This window comes from Pungitius pungitius, chromosome 2 (genome assembly GCF_949316345.1).
Source record: "Pungitius pungitius chromosome 2, fPunPun2.1, whole genome shotgun sequence".
Taxonomy (NCBI): domain Eukaryota; kingdom Metazoa; phylum Chordata; class Actinopteri; order Perciformes; family Gasterosteidae; genus Pungitius; species Pungitius pungitius.
In genome coordinates this window covers 1160043-1187169 of record NC_084901.1, presented here as the reverse complement: position 1 = coordinate 1187169, position 27127 = coordinate 1160043, and the positions used below count along the sequence as shown (strand labels likewise).

General features: G+C 51.2%; 3 protein-coding genes across 5 annotated transcripts; 2 read left to right on the top strand and 1 right to left on the bottom strand.

The window, feature by feature from the left end:
* The first annotated feature begins 2317 nt into the window (after positions 1-2317).
* srgap1b (SLIT-ROBO Rho GTPase activating protein 1b) lies at positions 2318-16788 on the top strand. Of its 2 annotated transcripts, none has more exons than XM_037461510.2 (23): positions 2318-3127; positions 6795-6990; positions 7072-7126; positions 7206-7313; positions 7783-7845; positions 7949-8137; positions 8674-8802; positions 8869-9090; positions 9448-9549; positions 9980-10177; positions 10460-10544; positions 11234-11261; positions 11348-11381; positions 11602-11662; positions 11811-11888; positions 11972-12106; positions 12341-12446; positions 12630-12854; positions 13217-13296; positions 13611-13791; positions 13974-14114; positions 14489-14831; positions 14929-16788. In XM_037461510.2, the coding sequence occupies exons 1-23, from the start codon at positions 3061-3063 to the stop codon at positions 15343-15345; spliced, it is 3243 nt and encodes a 1080-aa protein (XP_037317407.2). In that variant the 5' UTR covers positions 2318-3060; the 3' UTR covers positions 15346-16788. The 2 variants fall into 2 exon arrangements, with proteins under 2 accessions (XP_037317407.2, XP_037317408.2); XM_037461511.2 differs by having other exon boundaries at positions 2326-3127; positions 13974-14105.
* Positions 16789-16811: 23 nt separating this feature from the next.
* On the bottom strand, positions 16812-18970 carry kics2 (KICSTOR subunit 2). Of its 2 annotated transcripts, none has more exons than XM_037461513.2 (3): positions 18479-18970; positions 17859-18147; positions 16812-17747 (listed from the first exon to the last, which is right to left on the bottom strand). In XM_037461513.2, exons 1-3 carry the CDS (start codon positions 18714-18716, stop codon positions 16925-16927), a joined length of 1350 nt encoding a protein of 449 aa, XP_037317410.1. In that variant the 5' UTR covers positions 18717-18970; the 3' UTR covers positions 16812-16924. The 2 variants fall into 2 exon arrangements, with proteins under 2 accessions (XP_037317410.1, XP_037317409.1); XM_037461512.2 differs by having other exon boundaries at positions 16841-17747; positions 17855-18147.
* Positions 18971-21387: 2417 nt separating this feature from the next.
* tmem19 (transmembrane protein 19) lies at positions 21388-24920 on the top strand. Its single transcript, XM_037462575.2, has 8 exons — positions 21388-21632; positions 22578-22725; positions 22840-22953; positions 23431-23568; positions 23637-23713; positions 23843-24020; positions 24178-24387; positions 24476-24920. The coding sequence occupies exons 2-8, from the start codon at positions 22596-22598 to the stop codon at positions 24634-24636; spliced, it is 1008 nt and encodes a 335-aa protein (XP_037318472.2). The 5' UTR covers positions 21388-21632; positions 22578-22595; the 3' UTR covers positions 24637-24920.
* Positions 24921-27127: the final 2207 nt, after the last annotated feature.

Genomic DNA, 27127 nt, shown 5'->3' with positions numbered 1-27127 from the left:
GAGGAGCTTTGTAACCCGTTGCCTCTCTGCAGCGGAATGAACCCTCTGGAGACAAAACGCCACCTAGCTGCATGCAGAGAGTGTGTGTGTGCGTGTGTGTGCGTGTGTGTGTGTGCAATCTGCTCTGTTCTTTTGAGCAGAGCTGCAATAATCACTTTAACGGTTTACAGTGTTTTTCTACACGTGTCTGTTTACCTGTCAGTTAGCAGACTTCATCTCTCACTAAAACCAATAGTTATGCACACATCTCATTGGTTTAAAACGTGTAGACTGACCACATGTTCTTCACAGGTACTTTTATTAACCCTACAACTACTTGTATGAACTTGGCTCTGTGTTTGATGTTCACACCTTTAACTCCAGTTCAGAACGTCTCTGTAGAAATAAAGTCTATTAATATAATGAACTATGAGTGATGGACGCAGTCATCGCTTTGTGGGACCTTTAGAAGCCGTTAGCTTACATCTACACTTCCTGAACTGTCAGACTTTTATTTTGAAGGCCGCTACTCTGAGTTGTCAAGTGACTTTTATTCTTTATGATCCCTCTCACTTTGAACATCCTGTGACTTCTTACTGGTCATCCTCTCCCCGTGAGACGAGCTGTGAATGGCATCTAAAGTGGCTCAACACGTGCACACACACACACACACACACGCGATAGTTATTACGTGTTAAAAGTGCGCTGCAGGATCCGTGTGAGGGATCAGCACAAACTCTCAGTGGGGATGTGATCTGTGTTTGATCCCCGTTTTATTGCAGTGGCTCAACGCAGGATCTCTGCTGCACGCCATCGAAGCTCCGCCCACACGGCCTCCGGCTGGAGGCCTGCGCTTGATTCGCTCTGTCAGAAAGAATCTGCTGAATGTGACGTAGTACTACGTTATTGTAGAATAAAGCATATTTCTTATTCCAACGTGACAAAGAGCCCTGTCAATCAGCCTGTGGCCCCGCCCCTAAAGCATCTATGGTCTGTTTGACTCCTCATGGAGCACCAATTACTAAATGAACATCATGCCAAAGGGCGGAGCAGCTGGTTAGCGTAGCTTAGCACGAAGACTAGAAACAGAGGAAGCAAATGGTTTTGACCCACCAACAGAAATCTATTCAAGTAGCAATAATATTTTTTCCTTATTATTTATATATATATATATTATTATGATAATCACCAGATGCTAACAGCGTTGTGTTGTCTTCACCTTTTGTTGGCCTTAACCTCGTTCACATATTACATAATCACGTGCACACGCCTGACATGTTTATTATCAGCTCATTACGGATTGACGCCGCCGTGAAGGTGAAGAATGAAATATTCATCCTTCACACCTCCTGCAGACTCCCGTCTGTAGTCTTCAAGGTCTGCAGCTCTGAGGAGAACAACACTTCCACTTAGAGGCCCAGAAGGTCCCCCCCCCCCCCCGTGAGGATCAGCTGATCAGACGCAGAGCGAACGCTCCAACCTTTAAACTGCAGGAAGCCACCAAAGCCCCCGGAATAAATGCTGCATCACGCTCAACGTTCTGCTGTGTGCAGACAATCAGATCAAGTTGTGAGAGAGAGAAGATGCACGTTGAAGGTCAACCTCTTTATGTCCTCGTGCTCATTTCTGCCTGAGAAATATTTCACTACTTCGGGTTCAGGTTCAACAAATTAAGTGAAAAAAAAGCGATTGGTGTGTTGGACTGGGAGTGTCTTGTGTTCTCCTGCTGCCTTATGGGAAATAAAGTGACTCACACACACACACACACACACAGGTCGCCCCCCCATTCCTGCAGACCCGTCCATGAGGGGGAGGGTAACTGCAGCCGGAGTAAAACACAGTCCTCACAAACCGTCCCATACGCCAAATGAAGAGAGAAAAGAAAAGGGTTAAAGCCAAATTCACACAAAAAAACATCTTTTAAATAACAAACTGTTAATCAATGTTTTCCGTTTCATGTATTTTATTGATTGTATTCATTATTTTATGTTTCAGGACCTTTTGTCAGAGACTATAGGAGCACATCTTACTTACTGTACCTGTCAGTTACACATGCTTAACGTGCATCCTCCCACTTCACCTGTAGGTGGAGACAGAGAGCGGAGGAGAAAGGATTCATCCATTCAGCCTCCATCAGTTAACGGCCACAAAGGGATGTCTTTGAGGAATGAACACAAGATTTGGATCAAACGGGATTGGAAAGTCAAAGGAACAGATACAGTGTGAGACTTTTGTCCCAGAGATGAGGACGTGGACTGGATGTGTTACGTCATAGTGCACAGGTGTAATTATAGGTACGCTCTAAGGATTGTGGGAACGTGGTTGTGGCGCGCAGCAGATAGAAGGACATTCTCACGTTTTTCACTAATATTTCTCAGCATTATTAACAGCTGATCTCTTACATTCATAAATGCCCATGATGCTCCGCGACTCAGTGGTCACCTGCGCTGTCAATCACGTCCCTGCTCCCGCCCCCAGCGCGTACACACCCATTTCTTCACAGGCGCTTCATTTACTCGTTTTATCGTCACGCGCCTTCAGCCTGGCCAGCCCGAGTACGCGCGCGCGTGCACACACGCTCCTGTGCGGCTGCACGTGTGAAAGGTTACGGCGGGGTGAGAGACGTCATCAAACACCGTGCGGTGCGTGTCTGCGCGTGTGCCCGACTGCCCTCGCCTCCCTGCAGACCGGTGCGTGTGCGTGTGCGTGCATGCGCGCGAGTGCAGATGCACGTTGGCTCGAGCTGCACGAGACGAAACGGGGAAGCATCTGCAGCTTCTCATTTGTCTTGTTGGAGTCTTGTGCGGTTCCTCGCGAGCGCTGCGGTCACGTGCGGGTAATTTCTCACTAAGTGTGCTTGATTTTTCACGCGCCTGCCCCCCCCATCCTGCTCCTCGTGGAGGTGCGGGGCCACTACCGGCTGCGGCACTGGATGGAGCTCACGAGCATGTGTGCGGGTGGAGCCTCGGGCGGGGCACGCGCAGGGAAATAAACCGGGATTTTTGGTTCTCCTCTTCTTCCTCTTCTTCTTCATCCTCTTCTTCTTTTTCTCTCCTGCTGCGGCCGCTCCGCTGCGACGACATGTCCAACTCCACCAAGAGCAAGAAGGACAAAGAGATCCTCGCGGAATACGAGAGCCAAGTGAAAGGTGAGCTCATTTTAACGTGAAAGACCTCCCGGTCACACCTTCCCTCACCTATGCGCGCCCACACTCACCGGCCAACTCGCGCGTGCACACGCACACACACACACACCTGTCTGCCAACCCTCCTCGCGCGCTGATCCTTCAGGGTGTGTATGGGAGCTGACACCTCACCGCGAGACGTCAGCATCTGTGGGTTCATCCTGAGTGCTGCATGGTGCCTGGGGGGGGGAGGGGGAGGAGGGGGGGGGTGTGGACCCCCTTGATCACCTCCGCCATGTGCAGGGTTTTTACTTAGCTTTATTCTAGTAGTAACCCTTTGAGTCAGTCCCAGTGGTGAAAGCGTGCTAAGCTGGGGGGGGACATGTTTAAGGGTGTTGACCAACCCCCCCCCCTGAAATTGTGGTTGCCGTGACCGCGGGACAACCCTCCCTTCCTCCTCCTCCGGGCGCCATGGTTACCACCATCCCTTCACAGGCGCCGCAACGGTTCGAGTCAAATGACCTTTTAGCTCAGCTGGTACCGGGGGGGCTTCTGCCATAAGACCCTCGTTACCCTCCCCACCTGCTGGTGTGTGTGTGTGTGTGGGGGGGGGGTTACTACGGGGGCTCGGCTCAAAATGTCCGACCTCTGAGGCGACATCTTTGTTCGGACTTTCTACCGCTACGTGTCATTCCTGCACAGCCGCTGTCTCCACATGGCTCCTCACACCTCCGTGTTCACTCCTCACGTCACATGACATTCATCCAGCCACTTACACGCCATCGTCACCCACGGCTCTGCATGGGGAGCAGGAGTCTTGCTCAAGGACACCTCAACATGGCACATGGGGCAGCAGGGATTCGAGCCGCCAACCGTGGGGCTCCCAGCGCACCACCCTACTCCACCTCCGCCCGCACCCCCATCACCACCATCACCACCATCACCACCACCACCATCACCCCCACCACCACCACCATCACCATCACCCCCATCTCTGAGCGAGAGCCCTCCACTTACTCGTTTACTCTTCGCTTCCAATCGCCCAAATCTGCTCCATTCAGAAAAAATCCGGCACAATTGCTTTGCTTCCTTGTCTCCTTCCCTTCAGCCTCACTTCCTCACTCCTCTTCACCCCCCCCCCCACCTCCCTGTGCTTTCTTTTCTTGTCAGTGCAACACACAAAAGGAATCGACAGATATTGTGTGATTAAATCTAATGGAGGATGTTGTTTTGTGCGCCTTATTTACACACTTTGTGTGTGTGTGGAGGGGGGTTTGGGGCCTTTGCACACACACACACACACACACACACACACACACACACACACACACAGGGATGCATTGAGTGGAGGTGACCACTCACATGGAGCCCCATCGGGCCCTCGCTGCCGTCCTGCTGAGAGCCAAGCGTATGGATCTTGCGTTGTAACTATGTGCCTTCCAAGTCTGCCTCCAAGCTCTGGCTCCTGATTGGTCCGTTCAGGAGGTGGTGTGTAATGTATACACGGGAGGAGGTGGCGGCCGCTCTCCCCTACGAGGAGGAGGAGGAGGAGGAGGAGGAGTCAGCCTGCTGAGGTGAGCCTCGTGAAAAAAGGTAGCAGCAAGCACATCGTGCAGAACGCTGACGCCACATATTTGTGTTCTCCTGATGTCATGAAGCGCCACCTTCTGTGTGTGCGACGCCTCCTCGGTCTGAAGGAGAGGAGCCTTCATGCCTTAATGAGAGAATGCCCATGCTAAAAAGAGGAGAAAAAGACCCCTGCAGTGGGGGGGGGGGGGGGGGGGGGGCGTCCTGCTGCATGCGGCGCCTGCTTTTTGCCTGCGTGTGCATGCAGGTGTCACAAGTCACCTCACATCTTCATACCACAGGACAAACCGAGGGATGAAGATGATGATGATAACTCTTCATTGAGTGTTTCTGAAGTTCCAAATTAAAAGGCCACCAATTAGTGTACATCACACATACAGTAGACCCTTCCCTCGTTGGACCAGGGTTTGGATGGAGCGTTGCCATGGTGACCAATGAGTTATTGGTAGTTATTCTCTAACACCTTGTGGAGTCCTACTGACACGCTGCTTCTTACCAACAAGCTCTAAATGCTGCAGGTGGACCTGATGCAGGTGCTGGTTGGTGCCTCCTCCTCCTTGCCGGCTAAAGCTCTAGCTGGAGCCCCCCCCCCCACCCCCCCAAACCCCCTTTCTTTTTTCCTCTCTTCCTGCTGGTGGTCGGATGTTCTTCTAAAGATGGAGTCCTCCATGGTTTAGTGAAGTTAACGTCTCATGGGTGAGATACGGAGAAATCAGTACATCAGATTTCTGATTTCTCTACATCAGTCTGACATCCTGACACATCCTGCTAATGCATATTGTATTATATATGGTAACCATAGCGACAATGTCTGCAGTTAGTGAGGCGGTGGTCACCAAGGTGACGCAGCTTGACAGAGTGGCGGTAGAGGGGGCGGGGCTTAGCAAAGGGTCTATTAAACGGTGTGTTCTATGGCAGATTTAGCTGTTAATGCTAAGCTAACACCGAAGCGACAGCGTCGTGTCCATCCTCTCTTCGCTCAGCCTCTTCTGAAGCATCTGTGGCGTTGCCATGGTTACTGGCGGCCCAACAGAGGCTCGACACCAATTTACAGGAGTGATTAAACCTCTGACCGCCGCCGTATTCAAGAAGTCCTGTGTGGCCACGCCAGCCAATCAGGAGAGAGTATTCCCTCCTGGGCGGCGGGCTGACATGTGTTCATTTAATATGAAAGAGTTACTCATTCACTAAAGGAGAGTCACATGGAACAGGAAGCCATTTTAAATTGATTCAATAAACACACACACACGTACAGTAGTAGAAATAGAATACAGGCTGTGGCAGTTCTACAAAGACCTATAAAGCCTGTCCTGTGTGTGTGTGTGCGTGTGTGTGTGTGTGTGTGTGTGTGTCTGTGTGTGTGAGAATGTGTGGCAGAGCCGAGCTCTTGTCTTCACCTTCCTCATCACATGCTTCTCACGCAGTGCGTGGTTGCCTAGACAACAGGTAGTGGAGTGGATAGGGTCCCCTCGGGGATCGGTGTGTGTCTGTCTGTGTGTGTGTGTGTGTGTGTGTTATTATCATTGTGTATTCTGTACCGGCTCTCCCTCCTCCTGCAGATAGATCGAGCTCTGAAACAGCACGAGCAGCGAGGCATTGCAAGGCTGTGTGTGTGCGTGTGTGTGTGTGTGTGTGTGCGTGTGTGTGTGTGTGTGTGTGTGTGTGTGTGTGTGTGTGTGTGTGTGTGTGTGCGTGCGTGCTGCGATGCGGTCACAGGTCTTCAAGGTGACTCCTCACAGATAAAACCGTCTTCATCAGTAATTCTAAAGGATTAAAAATAGGAGGAGCATCAGAAGAGAACAGAGAACCTTTAGTGTCTTTTTAGCACATTTCATACAGATTATGAAGCTTTTGCAAATGAATAAATGAAGGCGTTGTGAAAAAGTGTCATTAAGACGCTTCACCTGTGTTGGTTTAGGAAGCAGGTTCCTGTGTAGGATCATCTCGTGCATCGATCTCACTGATGGATCAAAGCAGACAGGGTCTACTTCCTCAGAGCCGATCACATGGTCCATCAATGAGCTGCAGGTCGATGACACGTCGACGTGTTGTTCTAAACCAGCCGCTTCTCAAACCCATCACGGCGCTCTGTGTGTGGGTGTAGATGTCCGGGCGCAGCTGGTGGAGCAGCAGCGATGTCTGGAGCAGCAGACGGAGATGCGGGTGCAGCTGCTCCAGGACCTGCAGGACTTCTTCAGGAAGAAGTCCGAGATCGAGACCGAGTATTCCCGAAACCTGGAGAAGCTGGCGGAGAGGTTCATGGCCAAGACGCGCAGCACCAAGGACCACCAGCAGTACAAGTAGGGGGCGGAGCTAAGAGCCAGCACGCCACGAGCTCCGGCGTGAAGGCGGAGGAGATGAAACTGTTTCTCTCTTTTCAGGAAGGACCAGAACCTGCTGTCCCCCGTCAACTGCTGGTACCTGCTGCTCAACCAGGTGGGTTGAGCCCTTTTCTGATCATTGATGGGGTGTGAAACACCAGGCATCACCCCCCCCCCCCCCCTCTGCCCCCCAGGTGAGGAGGGAGAGCAAGGACCACGCCACCCTCAGCGACCTCTACCTGAACAACGTCATCTCCCGCCTGACGCACATCAGCGAGGACTCGGCCCGCCTCCTGAAGAGGGTGAGACCCCCCCCCCCCCCCCCCCAAAGTCTACATACGGTCTCACGTTGTTACATCACCGCAGCACCAGATCCATCCGCCGCAGGAAATAGTCCCCAACAGACGACATGAGTTTTCTTTAAAGCTCTTCTGGCCTTTGTGCTTCCACGATGCCTCGGTGCCCTTTTGGGGGAGGGGGGGGGGGGGGGGGGGCTCTGACACTTAACCCGTAGTTAAGAGCTGTTTTATGGCCGATAAAAAACTCTATAAATGTCCCGGGGGGGGGGTCGATCGATGAATCCTTTGATTCTACTGTCTCATGGATCATGTTTCATTGACTGAAAGCTCTTGAATACACGAAAAGAAGTACATGTGTTTAAAGGAAATACTACGAAGAATATTGAATGTACTTTGTCTGTAGTACTTTGATCCCACTGAGTAACGTGTAACACGTGGTTCTACTCTCGATGACGTGTTTGACCCCTGGTAGAGTAAGGAGATCATCTTCCAGCTTCAGGAGGACCTGATGAAGCTGCTGAACGAGCTCTACACCGTAAGTCTTTGTTCATTCAAGCACAAGCGCCGCTGACACGTTTATTTTGGGGTCGTGACCTTTTTTAAGAGCCTCCTCTCCGCTGCTCCATCTGGTTGCCTAGGTGATGAAGACGTATCACATGTACCACGTGGAGACTATCAGCGCGGAGACCAAGCTGCGGGACGCGGAGCGGCAGGAGGGCCGCGTGAAGGGCCTGTCGGGGGGGGTGGAGCCCGTGTTCGGCCTGCGGATAGAAGAGCGCCACCAGAGACGCAACGCCGCTCGCAAGATGGAGAAGATGAGAGAGAAGGTGCGTCTCCCCCAGGAGGCTTCACACCCTCAAAGGGAGGGGCTCAGTCAGACCAGGATCTCTCCTCAAAGCCACCAGACTCCATCCACAAAACCAGTACGTCGCCCCCCCCCCACCCCCCAGAGCCCCCTTCCATCGCTGCCTTTGTGTCACCGTGGGACAGGCGGCAGATGATGGAGGCAGCAGCAGGAACTCTCCTCACAGGTCAAATGGGTTTGTGAATGGAGTCTGGAGGCTTTGACGAGGCTCCGCCCCCCCCCCCCCCTCCCCCCCCGCCATGAAGTAAAGAGGTAAAAATACTCTAAAGCCATGGTGGACGTTGGCTGATCCTGATTTGACACGTCCTCCAGGCAGTGAGTCCTCCTGTTCTCAGATGTTCTCCAGCATCGCCGCGCTGCATCAATAAAACAAACTGGAGCTGGTCATCGATAATTCATTCCCTGAATACTTTCTCCTCTGAAAAGCATTAAGAATGAAGCAGAAATGATAGAAATGGCGTCTCATCCGGGTCCTTGATGAGTGTCCTCCTCCCTCAGAGGAAGGCAAAGTACTCGGAGAACAAGCTGAAGACCCTGAAAGCCAGGAACGAGTACCTTCTGACTCTGGAGGCCACCAACGCCTCCGTGTTCAAGTACTACATCCACGACCTGCCCGACATCATCGACGTGAGTGAACGTTAGAGGGAGGGGGGCATTGTGTGGTACCTGCGACTGATTTCCCTCCCCCCCCAGTGCTGTGACCTAGGGTACCACTCCAGTCTGAGCCGGGCCCTCAGGACCTACCTGTCGGCCGAACTGAGCCTGGAGGCCTCCAGGAGGGCCGGCCTGGAGGTCCTGGAGGGGGCCGTGGAGGGCCTGGACCCGGCCCGGGACCGGCAGCGTCTGCTGGGCCTCTACCCCACGGCCTTCTGCCCCCCCCAGCGCTTCAGCTTCCAGGCTCACATGGGCGACGCGGTCAGTACCTCCAGCATGTAGCTCTTCTTTTAGCCTGATGCTACAGAATCCTCTTTATGTTACAGTCATTTAGGAGACACTCAATTATCATCATTATATATTATAGAAACAGGAATCAGGGCATTAGCAGCTTATCGCTAGTGTTCCATTTCTAATACGGGATATTAATGGTTTCCTTCTTTCAAAATAAGCTGACGAACCCTGGATGTGATGTCACAGGTTCTACGTCACAGGTTCTAAGTCCCGTTGAAATGTTCCTCTGTGATGAGCTGCTCCCCAATTATTCATGTGAATGTATTTTGGGTCTCAGCGAAGTGACGCACGCGTCAAGCCTGTCGTTGTTCCACTTCCTGTCAGGTGACCCAGATCGCCTCGCAGCCGCAGCTCCAGGCGGAGCTCACCCTCCGCCTCACGCAGCTGCAGACCCGCCTGGCCTCCCTGAAGATCGAGAACGAGGAGGTGGGTCCGAAGTACTGAAACTGATATTATGGTTTATATGTTCACAACATAGAGAAAAAAATGAAGAAAAGCTTCTGACCTTCTGAAGTCTTTTTATTGAGCTTTTTTCTTATTAAGCTTCAAAGTCTGTCAAAACACCAGTACGTTCATTTTAAGGCTTCATTTATAATAAATCAACGTGCGATTCATTGGATCAAATTAGTTAAACTTTTCTCTATTAAATCAACATTCAGAAATCTAGTGAACGTTGTCTTTCCGACCCACTGGAACACAATAAGTTAATATTGAATGATGGAGCCATTAATCTGACACAGAACCAGCTTGAATGTCTACGTCATGAATGAAGCTTCATGAGAAACAGAAGATCTGCTGTAGATGAAGATCCTAGAGGATGCTTGACTCTCGTCCTCCTGACGTCCCCCCCCTCCAGGTGAAGAAGACCTGGGGAGCCACCCTCACCACCCTGCAGGACATGACGGTGCTGGAGGACTTCGACGTCTCCCACAGCTTCACCCACAGCCCGTCCTCTGAGTCGGTGAAGTCCAGCGTGTCTGACGGGTACCTGAACAAGCCCAGTCTGGCCAAGAAGAGGGCCAACCAGCAGGAGACGGAGCTCTTCTACTTCACCGTGAGGGCCGCCGCGCTAACGTCACGCTAACGTGACGCTAACGTGACGCTGACGTCATGCTAACGTTACGCTAGCGTCATGCTAACGTCACGCTGACGTCATGCTAACGTCACACTAACGTCATGCTAACGTCACGCTAACGCCACGTTAACGTCACGCTAACGCCACGCTAGCGTCACACTAACGTCACGCTAATGTCACGCTAACGCCACGCTGACGTCACGTAACGCCAACCTCTCCACAACCAGACTTCTAAACGTGTTTTTGTTGCTCCATCCACAGAAGTTCCGTGAGTATCTGGAGGGAAGTAACCTGATTTCCAAGCTGCAGGCCAAACACGACATACTGAAGAAAGCTTTAGCAGAAGGTAACGGGACAAAGTCTCCTCATTGAAATCTACTCATTATTATCTTTAATGATGCATAATAATAATAATTAGAGCTTGTGAAGTGTGAACAGATCATAAATCATCTCTAATAACTGTTCATGTTCATAGAAAAAATCTGATTTATTTCACATTAAAACTACATTTCACATATTACCTGTGAATGCATCGTGATGTTCTCATGTCCACCAAGCGTACCCTGAATGCATCGTGATGTTCTCATGTCCACCAAGCGTACCCTGAATGCATCGTGATGTTCTCATGTCCAACGAGCGTACCCTGAATGCATTGTGATGTTCTCATGTCCACCAAGCGTACCCTGAATGCATCGTGTTGTTCTCATGTCCAACGAGCGTACCCTGAATGCATCGTGATGTTCTCATGTCCACCAAGCGTACCCTGAATGCATCGTGTTGTTCTCATGTCCACCAAGCGTACCCTGAACGCAACGTGATGTTCTCATGTCCACCAAGCGTACCCTGAACGCATCGTGTTGTTCTCATGTCCAACGAGCGTACCCTGAACGCATCGTGATGTAACTGAAGTGAACCTTCGTTGGCGGCTGTTAGCCATGCTGCTAACGTCACTAGCTCCTCCACCTGTTGATCTAAGCACTGATTGGCTGTTGATCAGAGATCAGTGACGTCATGGTCTCTTGTTTTGTCCTCTAGGATATAAAGCTGAGCTGCTGACCACCAGGTGGGATCTCCTCGTCACCTTCTCACTCTTCTTCCTTGTTTTTATCAAGCTGAGACTCATCTGTTCTTCTCTCTGCTTCTTTCCAGTCGTGGGCGGAAGAACTCCCACAGCAAGCACCAGGTAGAGATGCCCCTGTAATAGTTTAATTTAACAGGCTCAATTTGGCCTCCATGCAGCTTCCTTAAAGCCTCCATGGCTTTTACCAAAAAGCATCCCAAACACCTAGGTCTGAACCTGCTGGAATAACCTGCAGGAGTCGTCGATAAGAACTTGACAATCATTTGGAATCACATGTAAAGAACAAGGACCAGAACCTTGAGCCCGATGTGTTTGTTTGCAGGATTCGACCAAAGCCATCCCTCTGCTGGTGGAGAGCTGCATCCGCTACATCAACCTGCACGGTGAGCCTCCATCTGGGGTCCTGGTGTCCTCTGGTTTCATGTCTCGTAGTGGACCCTGCAGACTCCTTTGAGTAGGAACAATGAATATTAAACAATGATGAGGACCGGTTCCTGCGTGAGCTGTTGTCACTGTGACTGATCCCAACAGGTCTTCAGCACCAGGGCATCTTCCGTGTGTCGGGGTCTCAGGTGGAGGTCAACGACATCAAGAACTCCTTCGAGAGAGGTGAGGAGGTCACGTGACCCTCGGGGGATGGGGGGGGGGCAGGACGTACGCGGTTTAGCTGTCGTGTCTGTGTCGTTGCCTAGGTAACGACCCGCTGATCGACGAGGAGAGCAACCACGACATCAACTCGGTGGCCGGGGTGCTGAAGCTTTACTTCCGGGGTCTGGAGAACCCGCTGTTCCCCAAGGAGAGGTTCAACGACCTCATCTCCTGCGTCCGTGAGTCACCGGCACACTTAGTTACTTATTTACTCACTCACTTACACACTTACTGGCCCGGTTACATGCTTCTGTGTATAAAGGAACCCCGCAGTGGGAGATGCTTTAATCCTTCCCGAGGTCTGCAGCTAGCTAACATGTGACCTTGAAGGTGCGTCCCACAGAAGAGGACGTGTCCTCTCTAGCGTCTCTTCGTCTGTGCTCCGACTCAGTCGTCTGCCGCTGTCCCTTCAGGCATCGAGAACATGTACGAGAGGGCTCAGTGCGTCCGCAAGATCCTGCTGGGGGTCCCGAGGGCGACGCTGGTGGTGATGCGTTACCTGTTCGCCTTCCTCAACCAGTGAGCAACACACCTTTCTGTCCACGACGAGCTCCTTTAACACGCAGGAGGAGTAATTAGAGGCTTACATGCTAATTAAGATGTTGATTGACAGGAGAGAAAGACTTGGTGGTTTCTGCAGAGGACGATAATGAACAATGAGTATCCAGCTACAGCTACGCCTTGTGTATCCCCCCTACATAGCCTCTCCCAGTACAGCGACGAGAACATGATGGACGCTGGGAACCTGGCCATCGTGTTCGGCCCCACCCTGCTGCCCACGCCGGACGCCCTGGACCAGGTGGCCTGTCAGGCGCACGTCAACGAGGTTGTGAAGACGGTGATCCTGAACCACGACAACATCTTCCCGGACACCAAGGAGCTGCCCGGCCCCGTCTACGAGAAGTGCATGACCGGAGACCAGTACTGGTGAGGGGGGGGGGGCAGAGGGTCCGACACATCCGCCGCCTGCAGAAGCTGCTAATGGTGGCAAATAGCTATTACTATTATTAGCATAGCATTTAGCGGCTAAAGTAACAGCTATCTCCCTCAGGGAGGTGGTGGAGACCAAATTAAATATTGGTGTCTGTGATGCAACTCCAGATAAACAGAAATGAGTCGCTTTGATACCCTCGATCACGCTGGTGGTTGTAGCTCTGCCGATGAGTACACAGCATGTGAGAAATAGAGGCTGAAGACACTTCCTGCCGCCTCGCCTCCATCTGTGCCTCCTCCCTTTTGTTGCCCGCCGTGTCGATCTGACGCCTCTTCTTCTTCTCTTCCTGGCGCAGCGAGAGTCCGTTCAGCGAGCCGGGGGCGTTGGAGGAGGCCGAGCCCGACGGCGGCACCGAGACCCAGACCAGCGACGAGGGTACGGCGACCCTTGACCTTCACACACAGCTCGCCCACGCACACACTCCCTCTCTGTGTGTGTCCTGGTGGAGAGGGGGTTGCTACGGCAACAGCAGCCATGGAGACACATCTCCACAGACACCTCCCTCCCTTTTCTACACCCCACCCTTCCTTCTGCTTCCCTCCGATTTGACAGAGAAGGCTTGTTTGCATGCTCTTCTCTGATTGGTGGATCTGTGGGAGGAACAAAGCCGCAGAGACGGTTGATTGACAGGCTTCCCCTCTGTGTCCTCTTATCTTACCCCCCCCCCCCCCTCTCTCTCTCCCCGGCAGAGGGCGAGGGCGTGGAGGCCGTGGCGAGGTTCGACTACGTGGGCCGGTCGGCCCGCGAGCTCTCCTTCAAGAAGGGAGCGTCCCTGCTGCTCTTACAGCGCGCGTCACATGACTGGTGGGAGGGGCGGCACGGCGGGCACCGCGGCCTGGTGCCCCACCAGTACATCGTGGTGAAGGACAGGCGAGTCACTGCAGGGTTTACCTGTTATTCCTGTCTACACACACGACGTGAACGTTGTTCATTATTTTACAATGAAATAAGTTATTATCGTTTAAACATACATATTAAAGGACCACAACGGAAGGTGACCTCCACCCTATTGATCTCCTCCGTCCTGACGGAGCCTCTCGTTGCGTCTTCAGGGTCGACGTCGGCTCCGATTCGCTCAGCCAGAAGAACGACAGCGACGGCGGAAGCAGCAGCACCGAGGACAAGAGAAGCCGGAGCGAGCTGAGCTCCCCCACCGACATCCGCCCTCTTGAGACCTACAACAGGTCTGTGATGTAAGAGAACCTCCGTCAGGTCTGTGACGGGAGAGAACCTCCATCATGAGAGACCACAGAGATGATCTCTGGAGCTGAAATGTTCTCTCACCTCTAAAATTACCTCGTGAATCTCATCACGCTGTTGATGATGCGGTCTATCATGTGACTTCCTCCACCCCTCATCCTCCGTCGCTCCTCACAGTGTATTAATACCTTAACTGAAGTATTAGTGCAATGACGTACTGGCACTATGGAGGTCCAGAAGTAATCTGCTGCTTATAACCACTTTACATGCAGGAAGTGGCAGCCCCATTTTAATGCAGCAACTTCCTGTGTGATCGGCCCCCCTCTATGTACTTCCTGTTTACTCTCTTTCTACTTCCTGTTTACAGTCACCGGAGGAAGCGGACCGACGGTTTGTTCCGCCGCCCCCTCGGCCGTTCCAACGACTCTCACTGCCACGGGAACGGGGGGGTGATGGAGCGCAGCTCGCCCCCCGTGACGGGTCACTTCAGCCCCAGGGACCTGCTGCTGGGGCGGGGCCAGGGAGTGACTCCGCCCCTCGACAGCCCGGAGCGCCGCCGACGCTCCGCGGCCAGCGTGACCATGACGGTGAGCCGGCACGACTCGCTGCGGAGGCCGGAGGACACGCCCATCTGCCGCTCCAGCAGCGGGCAGCACGGCTTCAGTGACCCCCACCGCTCCAGAGCCATGGACCCCGACACGCTGGCCCAGGTACACACACACACACACACACACACACTCACGCCCTAGTTAAAAAGGAGCAGATGTTTGTCCAGGTGCTGCAGGTGTGTCTCTGCTGTCTCTGCAGGACATCGAGGAGACGGTGACCGTGGCCCTGGGGGAGTTCAGGCAGCTGGAGCGTCATGGCTGCCGGCCGGCCCCCGACGTGGTGCTGGACACTCTGGAGCAGGTGAAGAACGGGCCGAGCACCACCTGCTCCTCCGAGTCCCCCAGCCCCCACAGCACGCCCAGCACCCCAGGGACGCCCGGCACCCCGAGCCCCCTCAGCCCCCTGAGCCCCCTGAGCCCCATGAGCCCGCTCCCCGGGCCTCCGCCGGGCCCCCCCCGAACCACCAACCCCTCCCCCGACACCCTGGGCTCCTTCAAACCGGCCCGCATGGGGGCTCCGCTGCGCCCCCCCGCCCTCAAGCCCAAACCCGCGGTCCCGCCCAAGAGCAGCACCCCGCCCCCGCCCCCGCCCCCGGACAAGTCGTGCACCATGTGATCCGAAGCGGGCCAGAAGGAGATCAGGGTTCCACTGAATGAGGGTTTGATGTAGTAACATAATATAACGTGTGATATTCTACGTGTCGTCAGGTCGCCGTGTACCTTGCTGTGTAGGAGTTTACTTTCTCCGTGTGTTGAAGCATTTATCAAAGGTTAGCTAGAAGAGACACAGGAAGTGAAGGGGGGGTTAGTTCAGCTCCAGTGAAAATGTAGTTCCAGTAACGTGAATGTTGGCTGTGTTGTCATGGCGATTCTCCAAAAAGAAAAAAAGAAAAAAAGCTGCTGTTTTCCTACGAATAAACGAAGCGACTCCAGATCAGCTGCTGCATCCGACGCCGTCGCCGCGGCAACAAGACGTTCAGCGACCGCTGTCGGTCATTTTTTGATTTTCCTGCTGCTAAACCCGTTTATCGAATGTCTCCAGAGCCCCAACGACTGTTCGCCATCGACTGAATGTTCGGCGAGTTTCTGCCGCCAATCGCCACGGCAACGAGTGCTACCTTTTTAAAATATGGCCTTCTTGTGTTTCCGCTTTGTGTTCAGGGCGGCGCCCTGGGACCTATGGTTTAGTGTGTGTGTGTGTGTGTGTGTGTGTGTGTGTGTGTGTGTGTGTGTGTGTGTGTGTGTGTGTGTGTGTGTGTGTGTGTGTGTGTGTGTGTGTGTGTGCGTGCGTCCTGCCTCTGTTCTTGTTCGTGGGGAGTCGTGATGTTTGATAATTCATGCGCCTCGAGTGCCACAACACGCCAAGTGCAAAAAGCATGCCACGTAGTGTGTGTGTGTGTATGTGTGTGTGTACACACACACTGATGTACCTGCTAGTCAACCTTAAGAATTCACAATAAGCTAACAGGGTGGGGGAGGGGGGGCTTCTGTGTGTAAACTTCCCCAAAAACAACAAAAAACTTGAAAAGCACACTGAATGTGGAACACATCTCTCTGTGTGTGTGTGTGTGTGTGTGTGTGTGTGTGTGTGTGTACATGTGAAAGTGCCTTTTTTTCTTTTGAATCCCTGTCTGTTCTTTTTGTTATGGGGGGGGGGGTGAACCCACTCACGCATGTCCTGAACGAGGAGCAGCAGCACTCTGAATGAATTACTCATAAAGTGTTTAGTAGATTACTGAATTATGAATTCTAGCATTAACCCATTGTGACTTTGCACTTTGATGTATAATAGGACTCGTGTACTCGGCATGTAGCACCACGACTGTTGGTGCTTTTTAACTCATATCGGGACGTTTGCTTTTTCAGTTGAATGTGTTTCATGGTTTAAAAGCAGAGACGTGGTTTTCTGTCTATTGGGTCCGTCGGTATTTAAGAACCGAGCTTCGCTAAAGAGATGAGCTCATATAGCCAAATGAATGGAATCAATGTGTTGTATTTATATTATAAATAAACCCGGAATAAATTAGCATTCAAGTCATCACCAGTTTTCTTCTTTCAACATTCCACAAACCTCCAGGTGCTTTATTTATTCAAGTTATTTTGTTTAAGAGTTCAAACTGGAGGAAGTTCTTCAGCCACGAACGTGCTTCCTTCTGATCAAAGTAGAACCATGATGAGCTCATGGGAGGCACCGGTCAGCCCTTGGAGCCCGGCTTGAGGCTGCTGAACGGTTTGGAGTTGCGCAGCGAGCCGGAGATCTCCTGCAGGAAGCCGGCGATGTGCGCGTCCTTCTCCGACTTCCTGCCGTCGAAGATGACCACGAGCGTGAAGTGCGGCTCGGGCCGCGTCAGGTAGTAGGTGCTCAGCACCTTGTCGTCGTAGAAGTGCACCACCTTGTCGGGCGCGTTGAGCTCCGCCGCGCGGTCGCCCATCATCATGATGACGTTGGGCCAGTGCGTGAGCGGGCGCTCGCCCGAGGGCAGCGACACCACGGCGGGGAACTGCTCCACGCCCTTGGGCGCCTCGCGGTACGAGTGCGGGTGGTGGTACCCGTGGCCCTGGAAGCTCTCCGAGCCGCGGTTGTCGAACACCAGCGACACGTTGCTGGCGTCGTGCTTGCGGATGAAGCTGCAGATCTTCCCGTGGTAGTCGGGCGCCGCGCGCGCCGTCAGCGCCCGCATGTCCGCCGCCGTCGCCGCCTGCCGGCTCAGCGCCTCGTGGAAGTAGAAGCTGAACTTGGCGAGCAGCGCCGCCTGGAAGCGCTGCAGCCAGGCGTACAGGTGCGGCGGCTGCACGGCCTTCTGGGACTGGCCCCCGAACAGGTGCTTGCGGGTCTCCTTCTGCCGCTGGAACAGCTGGCCCCAGGCGGCCAGCTTGGAGGTGGCGCCGTGCAGGCTGAGCAGCGCCGGCAGGAAGCGCCACTCCGACACCTGGGCCTGGCAGCGCAGCAGCTGGGTCACCACGTCCACCTCCGTCTGGAAGCCCTCCTCCACGCGGCCCAGGATGGGGTGGTGAAACCTGGAGGGGGAGGAGCATGTCAGTGGGCGCCCTCCATGTCTCTGATCGTTTCCTCTTTAAATCGAACGAAGCGTCTTTGGTGGCGTGCGCACAGTAAACAAACAGACCCACTTGGAGCTGTACTTGTGCAGCACGGCCTCCAGCGTGCACACCAGCTCCTCGGAGTTGACGCTCTTCTGGCCGCCCAGCGAGTGCATCTTCTCGTACAGGTCGGCCATCTCCGTGCGCGCCTGCGCGAAGTGGCACAGCTGCTCCGACAGGTGCGACAGCAGGTCCTCCAGGTAGGAGGCGGAGCCTGGCTGGCCGTGGCGTCCCGAGGTCATCACCTTCCTCAGCTCGTTGTGGAGGGAGGCGTAGATGGTGCGGATGGAGTCCTTGCGGCTGAAGAAGCTCTGGCCGCCTGCAGGGAGGAAGGAGATGAAGACGGTTTGTGTGCTGCAGCGCCCTCTGCTGTTGGAGGCAAGTAACCGCTTCACCTTCAAGGACCTTTTCACATGTGGTGGGGAATGAAAACGCGTATTCTTCTCAGGATTATTTTATCCTCGCATCTGATTAATGGGACCATGTTCAAAACCAGGGCCGTAATCACACACGTGTTGATGTGCTGCTTCTTTGAAGTCAATGGATTCAGCTTTAAACACGTTCATAAATATTAGGACAAATATTAGGCCGTACTTCATGGACGCAGTACACACATTACACACATTACACTGTGGTACTAATGCCGTTACCCATCTTCTGCCCCAGGAACGTCATGTGGTGGTAGGCCTTCTCCGCGGCGGCCAGGTGAGCCAGAGCCGCGAGCAGCGGGGCCCAGGTGGGCCCGGCGGCCTTGGTGCTGCCGTCCTTCTCCTTCTCCACGTAGTCCTTGGCCCGGTCGAAGGAGAACATGCCGAGCTGCGTGAAGAAGCTCTCCAGGATGGCCCGCTCGCGGGGAACGGGCCGCAGCTCCTCCATCGCTTCCGCCATTGAGATGCTGCGACGGACTAACGGCCAGCTAACGCGTTAGCAACGGAAGTCAAGAAAAAAGATCATTAGGATATAAAAAAACGGCTTTTACCGACAGCTTGACATTATTAAAGACCATTTATCTTGACAATAAAGCCGCTAAATTACTTCAATATGTACTTAAAACAACAATATTTGAAACAAAGTGCCTTCATCCGGCTAGCCGGCTAACCGCCCGACGCCATCTTGGTTCTAGTGGATGTAAATACTACGGCAAGCCCAGACTACCAAAATAAAAGCGCCTCACTAACTAAGAACGAAACGTTTAGATGCTTAACACAAACTCGCTCACATCAAATAAAAAATCTATTGAGATGTACAGTCCCTAAACCGATCAGACCGAATCAGATCCACAATTTTCTCCCTGATATATCTTTACAGCTGCCGCCCCCCCCTTTAAAACAGAGTCAGTCAGCTTGTTTCTGAGTAAAAGGCTTCAAAGCCAAAACAAATTAGGAATCTGATTTTTCCTGGAAACTTTCCACATCCTCAATTGATTCTGACGAGGCCCCCGGGCCTGATTCTTAAGACAAACTCTTCATTGACTCTTTGCTTCAGAGGGTTGAGCAGCGTGAACATCGACGAGCACCCGGTTCATCACAATGACATCTGGACCACACGCTCATGCTGGAATCTCCTCCACTAGGATCCCCCTCCGTCAGCTCCACCCGAACCTCAGAGTTTCTCACTTGTCCGAGTTCAGACATGGTCCTCAGAGGATGGTCACTGATGAGCCAGACAGTCACGCTCTCCTCGGGATGAACCCTCAGCTCTCTGTCTCCCGCCATCACCAAACATTCTAGGAACATGGCGGCGGACTCTCACATATCATCAGTATTGATCCTAAGCAACACAAGGCGTGTTTCACACAGGCGTCCCTCCCAATTTGACCCCCCCCCTCTACAGGGGTGGGTCTCTACTCCCCTTTAAAGTCTCCTCAAAATGAGCACAAACGGAACTCCCTCTTCCTCCTCCTCCTCCTCCTCCTCCTCTCAGCTCGGTAGGTGAACTTCTCTCTTTCATGTTTTGGGTGTTTTGCAGTAATTTAATTAAACTTGGCACTGCTAATACGTCTATGTAGAAATATATGAATAATTTTTGTGGAGAAGAGAAAGGACGGAAAACCTGTAAGAAGATGAGACCTAAACAAAGTTTGACTTTGTTAAAAAGGAATATAGTTGCTGTGAGGGGAGAAAAATCTCTTTTTAAAGGATTATTGAATAATGGAGAGTTTTTGGGGCTGTGATTTTCTGCCTTTTTACGATGATCAGGAAACCGCTCTGAAACAAAAAACGCTTCTCCAACTTTAAACTGCGTTCAGGGGAAATCTCAACTTTTAACTTCCTCAATACAATTTTCTTTATCCAGACGTTTTCTGGAGGAAATATTTGGACTTCATGTAAATAAAAGCACAGATGATTCCTCAGTAAACATTGTAAACATGAGTTTATGGTCTCAGTCTCTAGTTTCAAGTCTTCTTCAATGCAGCATGATGTTCATTTAGTGAATGATGGTCCATTTAGAGTCAAACAGACCATAAAGCAGAGGATGCTTTAGGGCGGGGCTACACAATGACTGACAGGTCTCTAATTGACCATAAAGCAGTTGATGCTTTAGGGCGGGGCTACACAATGACTGACAGGTCATTGTGTAGCCAGGGCTTCATGATGTGTAGCGTGAAAGCGGCGGTTTAACGAGTGAAGAAGAAGAAGGTCGCTCCTCTGTGACCACGAGGGCTTCCACAGACTGAGATCACCATCATCAGTGTGACGGCGGGGGGGACAAAGCTCTGCTTGTACTCTGATCGTTGATCTTCATGGAGAAACATGAGGACACTGTCTCAGTGTAGTCCTGATCCTCTATGTACTATGTACTATTGTACTGTCTTCATGCACCTTCCGCCAAGACAATTTCCATGTATGTACAACATATTATGGCAATAAACGTTTCCTGATTCCTGATTCCTGATGTCAGTGGCTCTCTACCTGTAGTACCCCCCAAAGTCTTTTGGGGTTAAACAAAGACGTAATACACAGCGCTCAGTGGCTCAGAGTCGGATTCGTTCAACTGGTAACACTGAGACGACACAGCGCTTTGGGGGGGTTGCACCTCTTCAGCAGCTGCTGCTACGCGTCAACCAAGTTTAAAATTATCAAAGGTACACGAAGCTCACGCACCTCCTGGAGTGGCTCCACCTACCCACGTTTGAGAATGTAGACCTGGTCCTCTGTAGAGGACCAGGTCTCCTCCAGCATGTAGACCTCCATCGGTGTCACCTCAGCTTCCGTCATAACAAAAATAATAGTATTAGTAATAGAGAGACAGTTATTTAAAAAGTTTACTCTTGTCAAACTGACTCCAAACCAGGAGGTGGTGGTAATGCTAAGCTAGGCGGCCAAACCACCTTTGATTTTAGAGAAGAAGAAGAAGAAAACACCGGGACTGGTCATTGTCAGGTCTATTGGGCAATCAAGCGGATAAAACACTAATTATTCCGTTTTTGAGAGAAACAAATTCAGTTAAACGGATCTTTGTGTTTTTTGGTTTTGTTCTTTATTTCATCATAAACTCCTGCTCCACAGGAGCAGGTGGCGGCACCTACAAGATGGTTTGCCAACCGCCAATAAACACTAGAAGAAGAAGGAGAAGTGTCACGTGATGGACCCGGAAGTTGTAGGGATAACGGTGTTTTCTGCAGGTGTCGCTGTAACACGGAGTCGTCTCGTTTTACTCCATTTAGATTCCTAAAGAAAAATACGAGCTTGTGCGGCCGCTTTTCACGCTGGAAAGATTATTTCAGCCCAAGTGCAAACAAAGTGTTGTTTTTAAAACGAGCTAACGTTAGCTAGCTAGCAGCGATGGCTGCGCAGAGGAGCGGTGAGTTCACCGAACACACAGCACCTGTTTGACTCTTTTTACCGGTTCTTCAAATGGAAACACGCTTGAAAAAGAAAGGATGTTTGCTAGCCACGGCTAGCTAAGCTAACGTCCTGTGGGTGTGTAGGTGGAAGTAGTCAAAGTCCAAAAGACTTGACACTAAACATGTGAATGCGCTATAACTCTGTTATACACGTGACATGTTGGTATCACTCGTTCATCTGCAGACGGTCTCACGTTGTCATTCTAGGTGATGCATTCTGTGCTTCTGACTTTGCATTTTGACTCTTCATGTCTTTCAATTATGCAGAAAAAACAAAGGTGAATTATTTGTAAAAGCAAATCCTCTATTATTCAGATTGCTTTTTAGTACATTTAGTGTTGGACTGCAGGACTTCTCCCCACAGATGAACATTAGAGGCAGAAGGGGACTTTCTGTGGTCATTTAGGTATATTATGCTCCCTGATTCACATAAAAACCTTTCAGTTGAACATTTTACAACTGCAGAAACAAAGCATCCAGTTGGGTTAAAGCCATTTAAGAATGAATGGTTTCTGTTTCATCTGGAAGTTCAACCAGTTGATTTGGAACGAATGAGAAGTGGAGCCGTGTCCCCCCCCCCCGAGGAGATCCGCATGAAGCGCTGCTCTCATCCAGCAGTAAATCCGATTCACCGCGCTGCAGAAGGGAGAAGCAGCAAAGCCCTTCTGCTGAATCTGGGAGCCTTTTTGAGTTTTCACTGAACGTTGCGGCCGCGCACACGAGGTCCGATTCCCACCAAGCCGCCGTGTGGTCGGTTGTGTACAAGCGATGCAGCTTATGTATTCAGTTCTATTTCTTTTAAATGGAGCCTGGTGCAGAACTCAGCAGGGCGACGTGAGGAAACCCATCTGTCAATCCCCCGAGGTCCCGCTGACGGTTCCACTCTGTCTCCTGTCCCGCAGCCCGGGACGCCCGTCAACATGACTTCTGAGAGTGACGTGTTGATGAAAGAGTACCTCAAGATGGTGACCGACATGATCGTGCTGTGCGCCACGCTGGCTCTCTCCCTGTCCTTCTGGATGATCTCCATCGCCATCAGCAGCTACTACGGTGAGGACGCTACTGTGATTCTGAGGCCCTTGTGGACCAATGTGCTGGTGTCTCTGAGCACCAGGGTCTCCAGCCGAGAGGAGGCGGTCTCATGCTGTGTGTTCATGTTCCCAGGAACACTGCAGCCTGTGTCGCCGTGGCGATGGTTGTTCTCCATCTTGGTTCCCCTCATGCTGACGGCCAGAGGGATGAAGAGACAAAGTCTGAGCTACTCTGGAGCGCTGGGGGGTGAGCACTGTGTCTCCTCTCAGGGTCTCTGAGCGCCTGGGTTTGTTTCTTTTAGGGTTAAGAGTGACTTAAGAAATGATGGAATGTTCTTACATGAGAGTCTCAGTCTGTAAAGTTGCTACAAACGAACTGGTTTCATACCATTAACCTCCGTTGTTTTGGGAGACAAAACCTCAACTGAATTCGGGGACCTAATGTCTCCTTTGATGGACTCGTATGAGAAGCGTCTCTCCTCGTGGTTAGGGCGTGTCAGCTGATCACTTGTGACTCGTTGAGTTTTTATTTCGTCACACATCTTCTTATTGCATTGAAAGTTCTGCATTTTAGATCCACAACAGTTTCTTTTAAAAAGTATCATCATTGTTTTGGGGATTCTTAGCGTATTTCCTGTGAAACATTAAAATCTGATCTCCTCTCATCCGTAGACGGGTGGGAGGAGCTTCAGTAGTAAAGGTCTAAAGCTCTGGTGCTCCTCAGCTCTGCTCGTCGGCTTCGTGCTGACGATGGCCAACTACAGCTTCTTCTCCGCCCTGCTGGCCTTCTTCATCACCTCCACCAAGCTCACCCGCTGGGGGGGGGCGCACAAGAGGAAGCTGGACGCCGAGTACAAAGAAGGTGAGAAACCCGTCGTTCTCTCTCTTTTAAAATGGATGCGTGGGGTCAACGTGTGTTTTTTTGATCAGGCGGCCAGAGGAACTGGATCCAGGTGTTCTGTAACGGAGGAGTCCCCACAGAGCTCGCCCTGCTCTACATGATCGAGGTAGTTTACCACAACCCACACCACATCACGTAGTACATCCCCCTCTGAGGTGGAGTGAACAGCGATAACTGCCTGAGGGACACGTGACCTCGGGCCTGTCACGTGACTGACATGTGACCCTGGCCTCAGGTGGGCCCAGGTGAGATGGCCATCGACTTCAGCCGGCAGTACACGGCCTCCTGGATGTGCCTCTCTCTTCTGGGCGCGCTGGCCTGCAGCTGCGGGGACACCTGGGCCTCGGAGGTGGGACCCGTCCTCAGCCAATCACAGCCCAGACTCATCACCACCTGGAAGGAAGTCCCGGCAGGTGAAAAACCTTTACGCATATTTTAAAAATAGTATAATTATTTAAAAATACTAAAAAAAGAAGCATCTCACGCGATGTGTTCAAAGACCGTGGTAAAGATAGCAGTCGGTTCCCTCCTACGGGACGTTTGGATCTACCTCCTCTCTCTTCTGCTCAGGCACAAACGGAGGCGTCACCACCGTGGGACTGGTGGCCAGTTTCCTGGGGGGGCTGGTGGTGGGCGGGGCTTACTACGCCACGCAGCTCCTGCTGGTGAACGACCTGGACCTGGTGAACCCCCAGTGGCCCATCGTGGTGTACGGGGGCGCGGCCGGCCTGGTGGGCTCGTTGCTGGACTCCTTCCTGGGGGCTCACATGCAGTACTCGGGTAAGGAACCAAACCCGAAGGCACTTCAGACGACCCAGTGCAGCTCCGTCCTTGGTCCTGAGTGCTTCTGGTGTCTCGTGTCCCGCAGGCTACGACGCCAGCATCGGGAAGGTGGTGAGCTACCAGTCGGCCACCACGCGGCGCATCTGTGGGAAGCCCATCCTGGACAACAACGCCGTCAACCTGTTCTCCTCCGTCCTGGTGGCGCTGGTTCTGCCCGGCCTGGCCTGGGGGATGTGGCCCCGATAGACCAAGACACTCCAGACTCAGCCCGTGTTTTCACTACATGTCGGACGCTTGTGACTTGTGCCCCCCATTTACACGTGAACTTTCAGGTATAATTTAAGCTTAATACTGCCCCCCCCCCCAGCGTTTAATAAATAAGCTGTCTTTATCAGTATATTGTTTATTTGCTGTTTCTTTTTTGTTTTTAGATCATTTGAATCACTAATTTATAAAAACAAACATGAAAAAAAAGTTGCGGAAAAAACATCTGAATCTGTTGCGTCAAAAAATGTTGAAAAAAAACAATAAACAATGTCAAAAAATTACATCACATGTCATTTAGCTGATTCTTTTATCCGAAGCGACTTACAATAAGTGCATTTCAACCATAAGGAAACAAACTCAGAAGATCAAAAAAGCAAAGTTCATCAAACAAGCCGATGTACAACTTGTTATAGATCAGATCCATTATGAGTCCAGTTTAAGGTCTACGGTGTGTTAGTGTTTAGTCTGAAGAGGTGTGTCTTTAGTGTGAAGATGTGAAGGCTCTCTGTGGTCCTGATGTCATCACAGAGCTCCTTCCACCATCTAGGAGCACGACAGCAAAGAGTGGAGATCTAGTCCAGTGTTCTGCTCTCAGTGAGGAACAAGCAGCTTGATGTTGGGATGGAGGGTTCCACCAGGTCCTGGATGGAGACTGGACCCCATCCATTCACAGCATGATACGTGAGCACCAGTGATTTGAAGTGGATGAGGCAGCCACTGGTAACCAGTGAAGAGAGGAGGAGTGGAGGAGAACTTAAGGTGGAGCTGCTGCATTGTGGATGAGCTGCAGAGGTGGAATGGAGCAGGGAGACCTGCCAGGAGACAGTTACAATAGTCTGTTCTGATGTTGTAGAGCGTGGACCTACAGGATGGTGATGTCGCTGTGATGTTGGGAGTCAGGTGTCACACTGAGGTTCCATCAGTCAAAGGGGGCAAAGTTAACAGTCAGGTCCTTGGTGGGAGAGTCTTTTCTGGGGAAGAGAAGTAGTTCAGTCTTGTTGGGGTTGATCTTCAGGTGGTGAGCAGACCTCCACTGAGAGATGTCAATCACACAGGCAGAGATCTGTGTGAGGGAAGGAGAGAATTAGTTGGGTGTCATCGGCATATCTGCATGTCAGCTAAATGACATGTAATGGTGGGAGAAACCATGTGAGTCAATGACGGAGCCGAGAGAGTTGGTGTAGATAGAGAAGAGGAGGGGACCCAGGACGGAGCCCTGAGGAACTCCAGTAGTAAGAGGACAAGGTTTCAACACAGATCCTCTCCAAGTTACCCGGTAGGTGCGACCATCAAGGTAGGATGAGAGAAGAGAGAGCAGAGCCTGAGACACAAAGTTCCTGAAGGGAGGAGATAAGGATCTGGTGGTTCACTGTGTCAAATGCTGCAGAAAGGTCCAGAAGGACGAGGACAGAGGAGACCGAGGCGGCTCTAGCAGCGTGGAGATGCTCTGAGACAGCGAGGAGAGCAGTTTCTGTGGAGCGTCCCGCCTTGAAGCCTGACTGGTGGGGGTCAAGGAGGTTGTTACTATGGAGGTAGGAGGAGAGTTGGATAAAGATGCACCTTCAAGAGTTTTGGACACAAAGGGAAGAAGAGAGACCGGTCTGTAGTGGTTTTCTTCTGGAGGGGGTTCACTCTTTCCTCCTTCAGAGAGTCTGGAAAACAGACAGAAAAGTAACAATATCACGGAAATACTAAAAATGTAAAGTCATCGTATGTCATATCGCCAAATGTCATTGGAAAAAAGTGAATATATTACAGGCAAATTTTTTGTGTGAAAAAGTCACAATAAATTGGGTCAAAAAATATAGGGGAAGCAATTTCAAAAATATATTTTTTTAAAGTAAAAATATGTAAAATGTGTGTAAATGATCATGGGAAATATTAAAATGTGGGGTAAAAAGTCAAACAATATTAATTAGTTAAAAATGGCAAAATTTGAGGTTAAAAAATTGTTTTGAAAATATATTCGAAATATGTTGTGTTGGAAAAAGTAGAAAAAAATCACCTCCAAAAATTTTCAAAAAAAAAGTTTAAAAAACTTACCGTACTTTTTTTTTAAATGTAGGATTGTTTGGTACAAATATATAATGTTTACAAATGTCCTTAAAAAGTACAAATATATTCAAAAATTGTGATGGAAATCTGAAAATAATGAATGAATGAGATGAATTATCCTTAGTTACGATTTATTTGATTTAATAAACTTAATTTCATTTCTGTACATTAAAGCCAAAGAAATTCTCTGATGACAAATCCACATTCCAGCAGGATTTAAAGAGAATGGGTGTCAAACCTTTGTCTTTGTGAATATTCAGCTCGTGTCCCTTTGATGAGATCAGAATCCTGCTCACTGTCATAGTTGTCAGTAGGTGGCGCTGTGACGATCAAAATGTCACCTCATGTCACCTCAACGGCGACTTGTAATCACTGAGGCCTCTCGATCCTTTTGACCACATCGATCTGATCAATT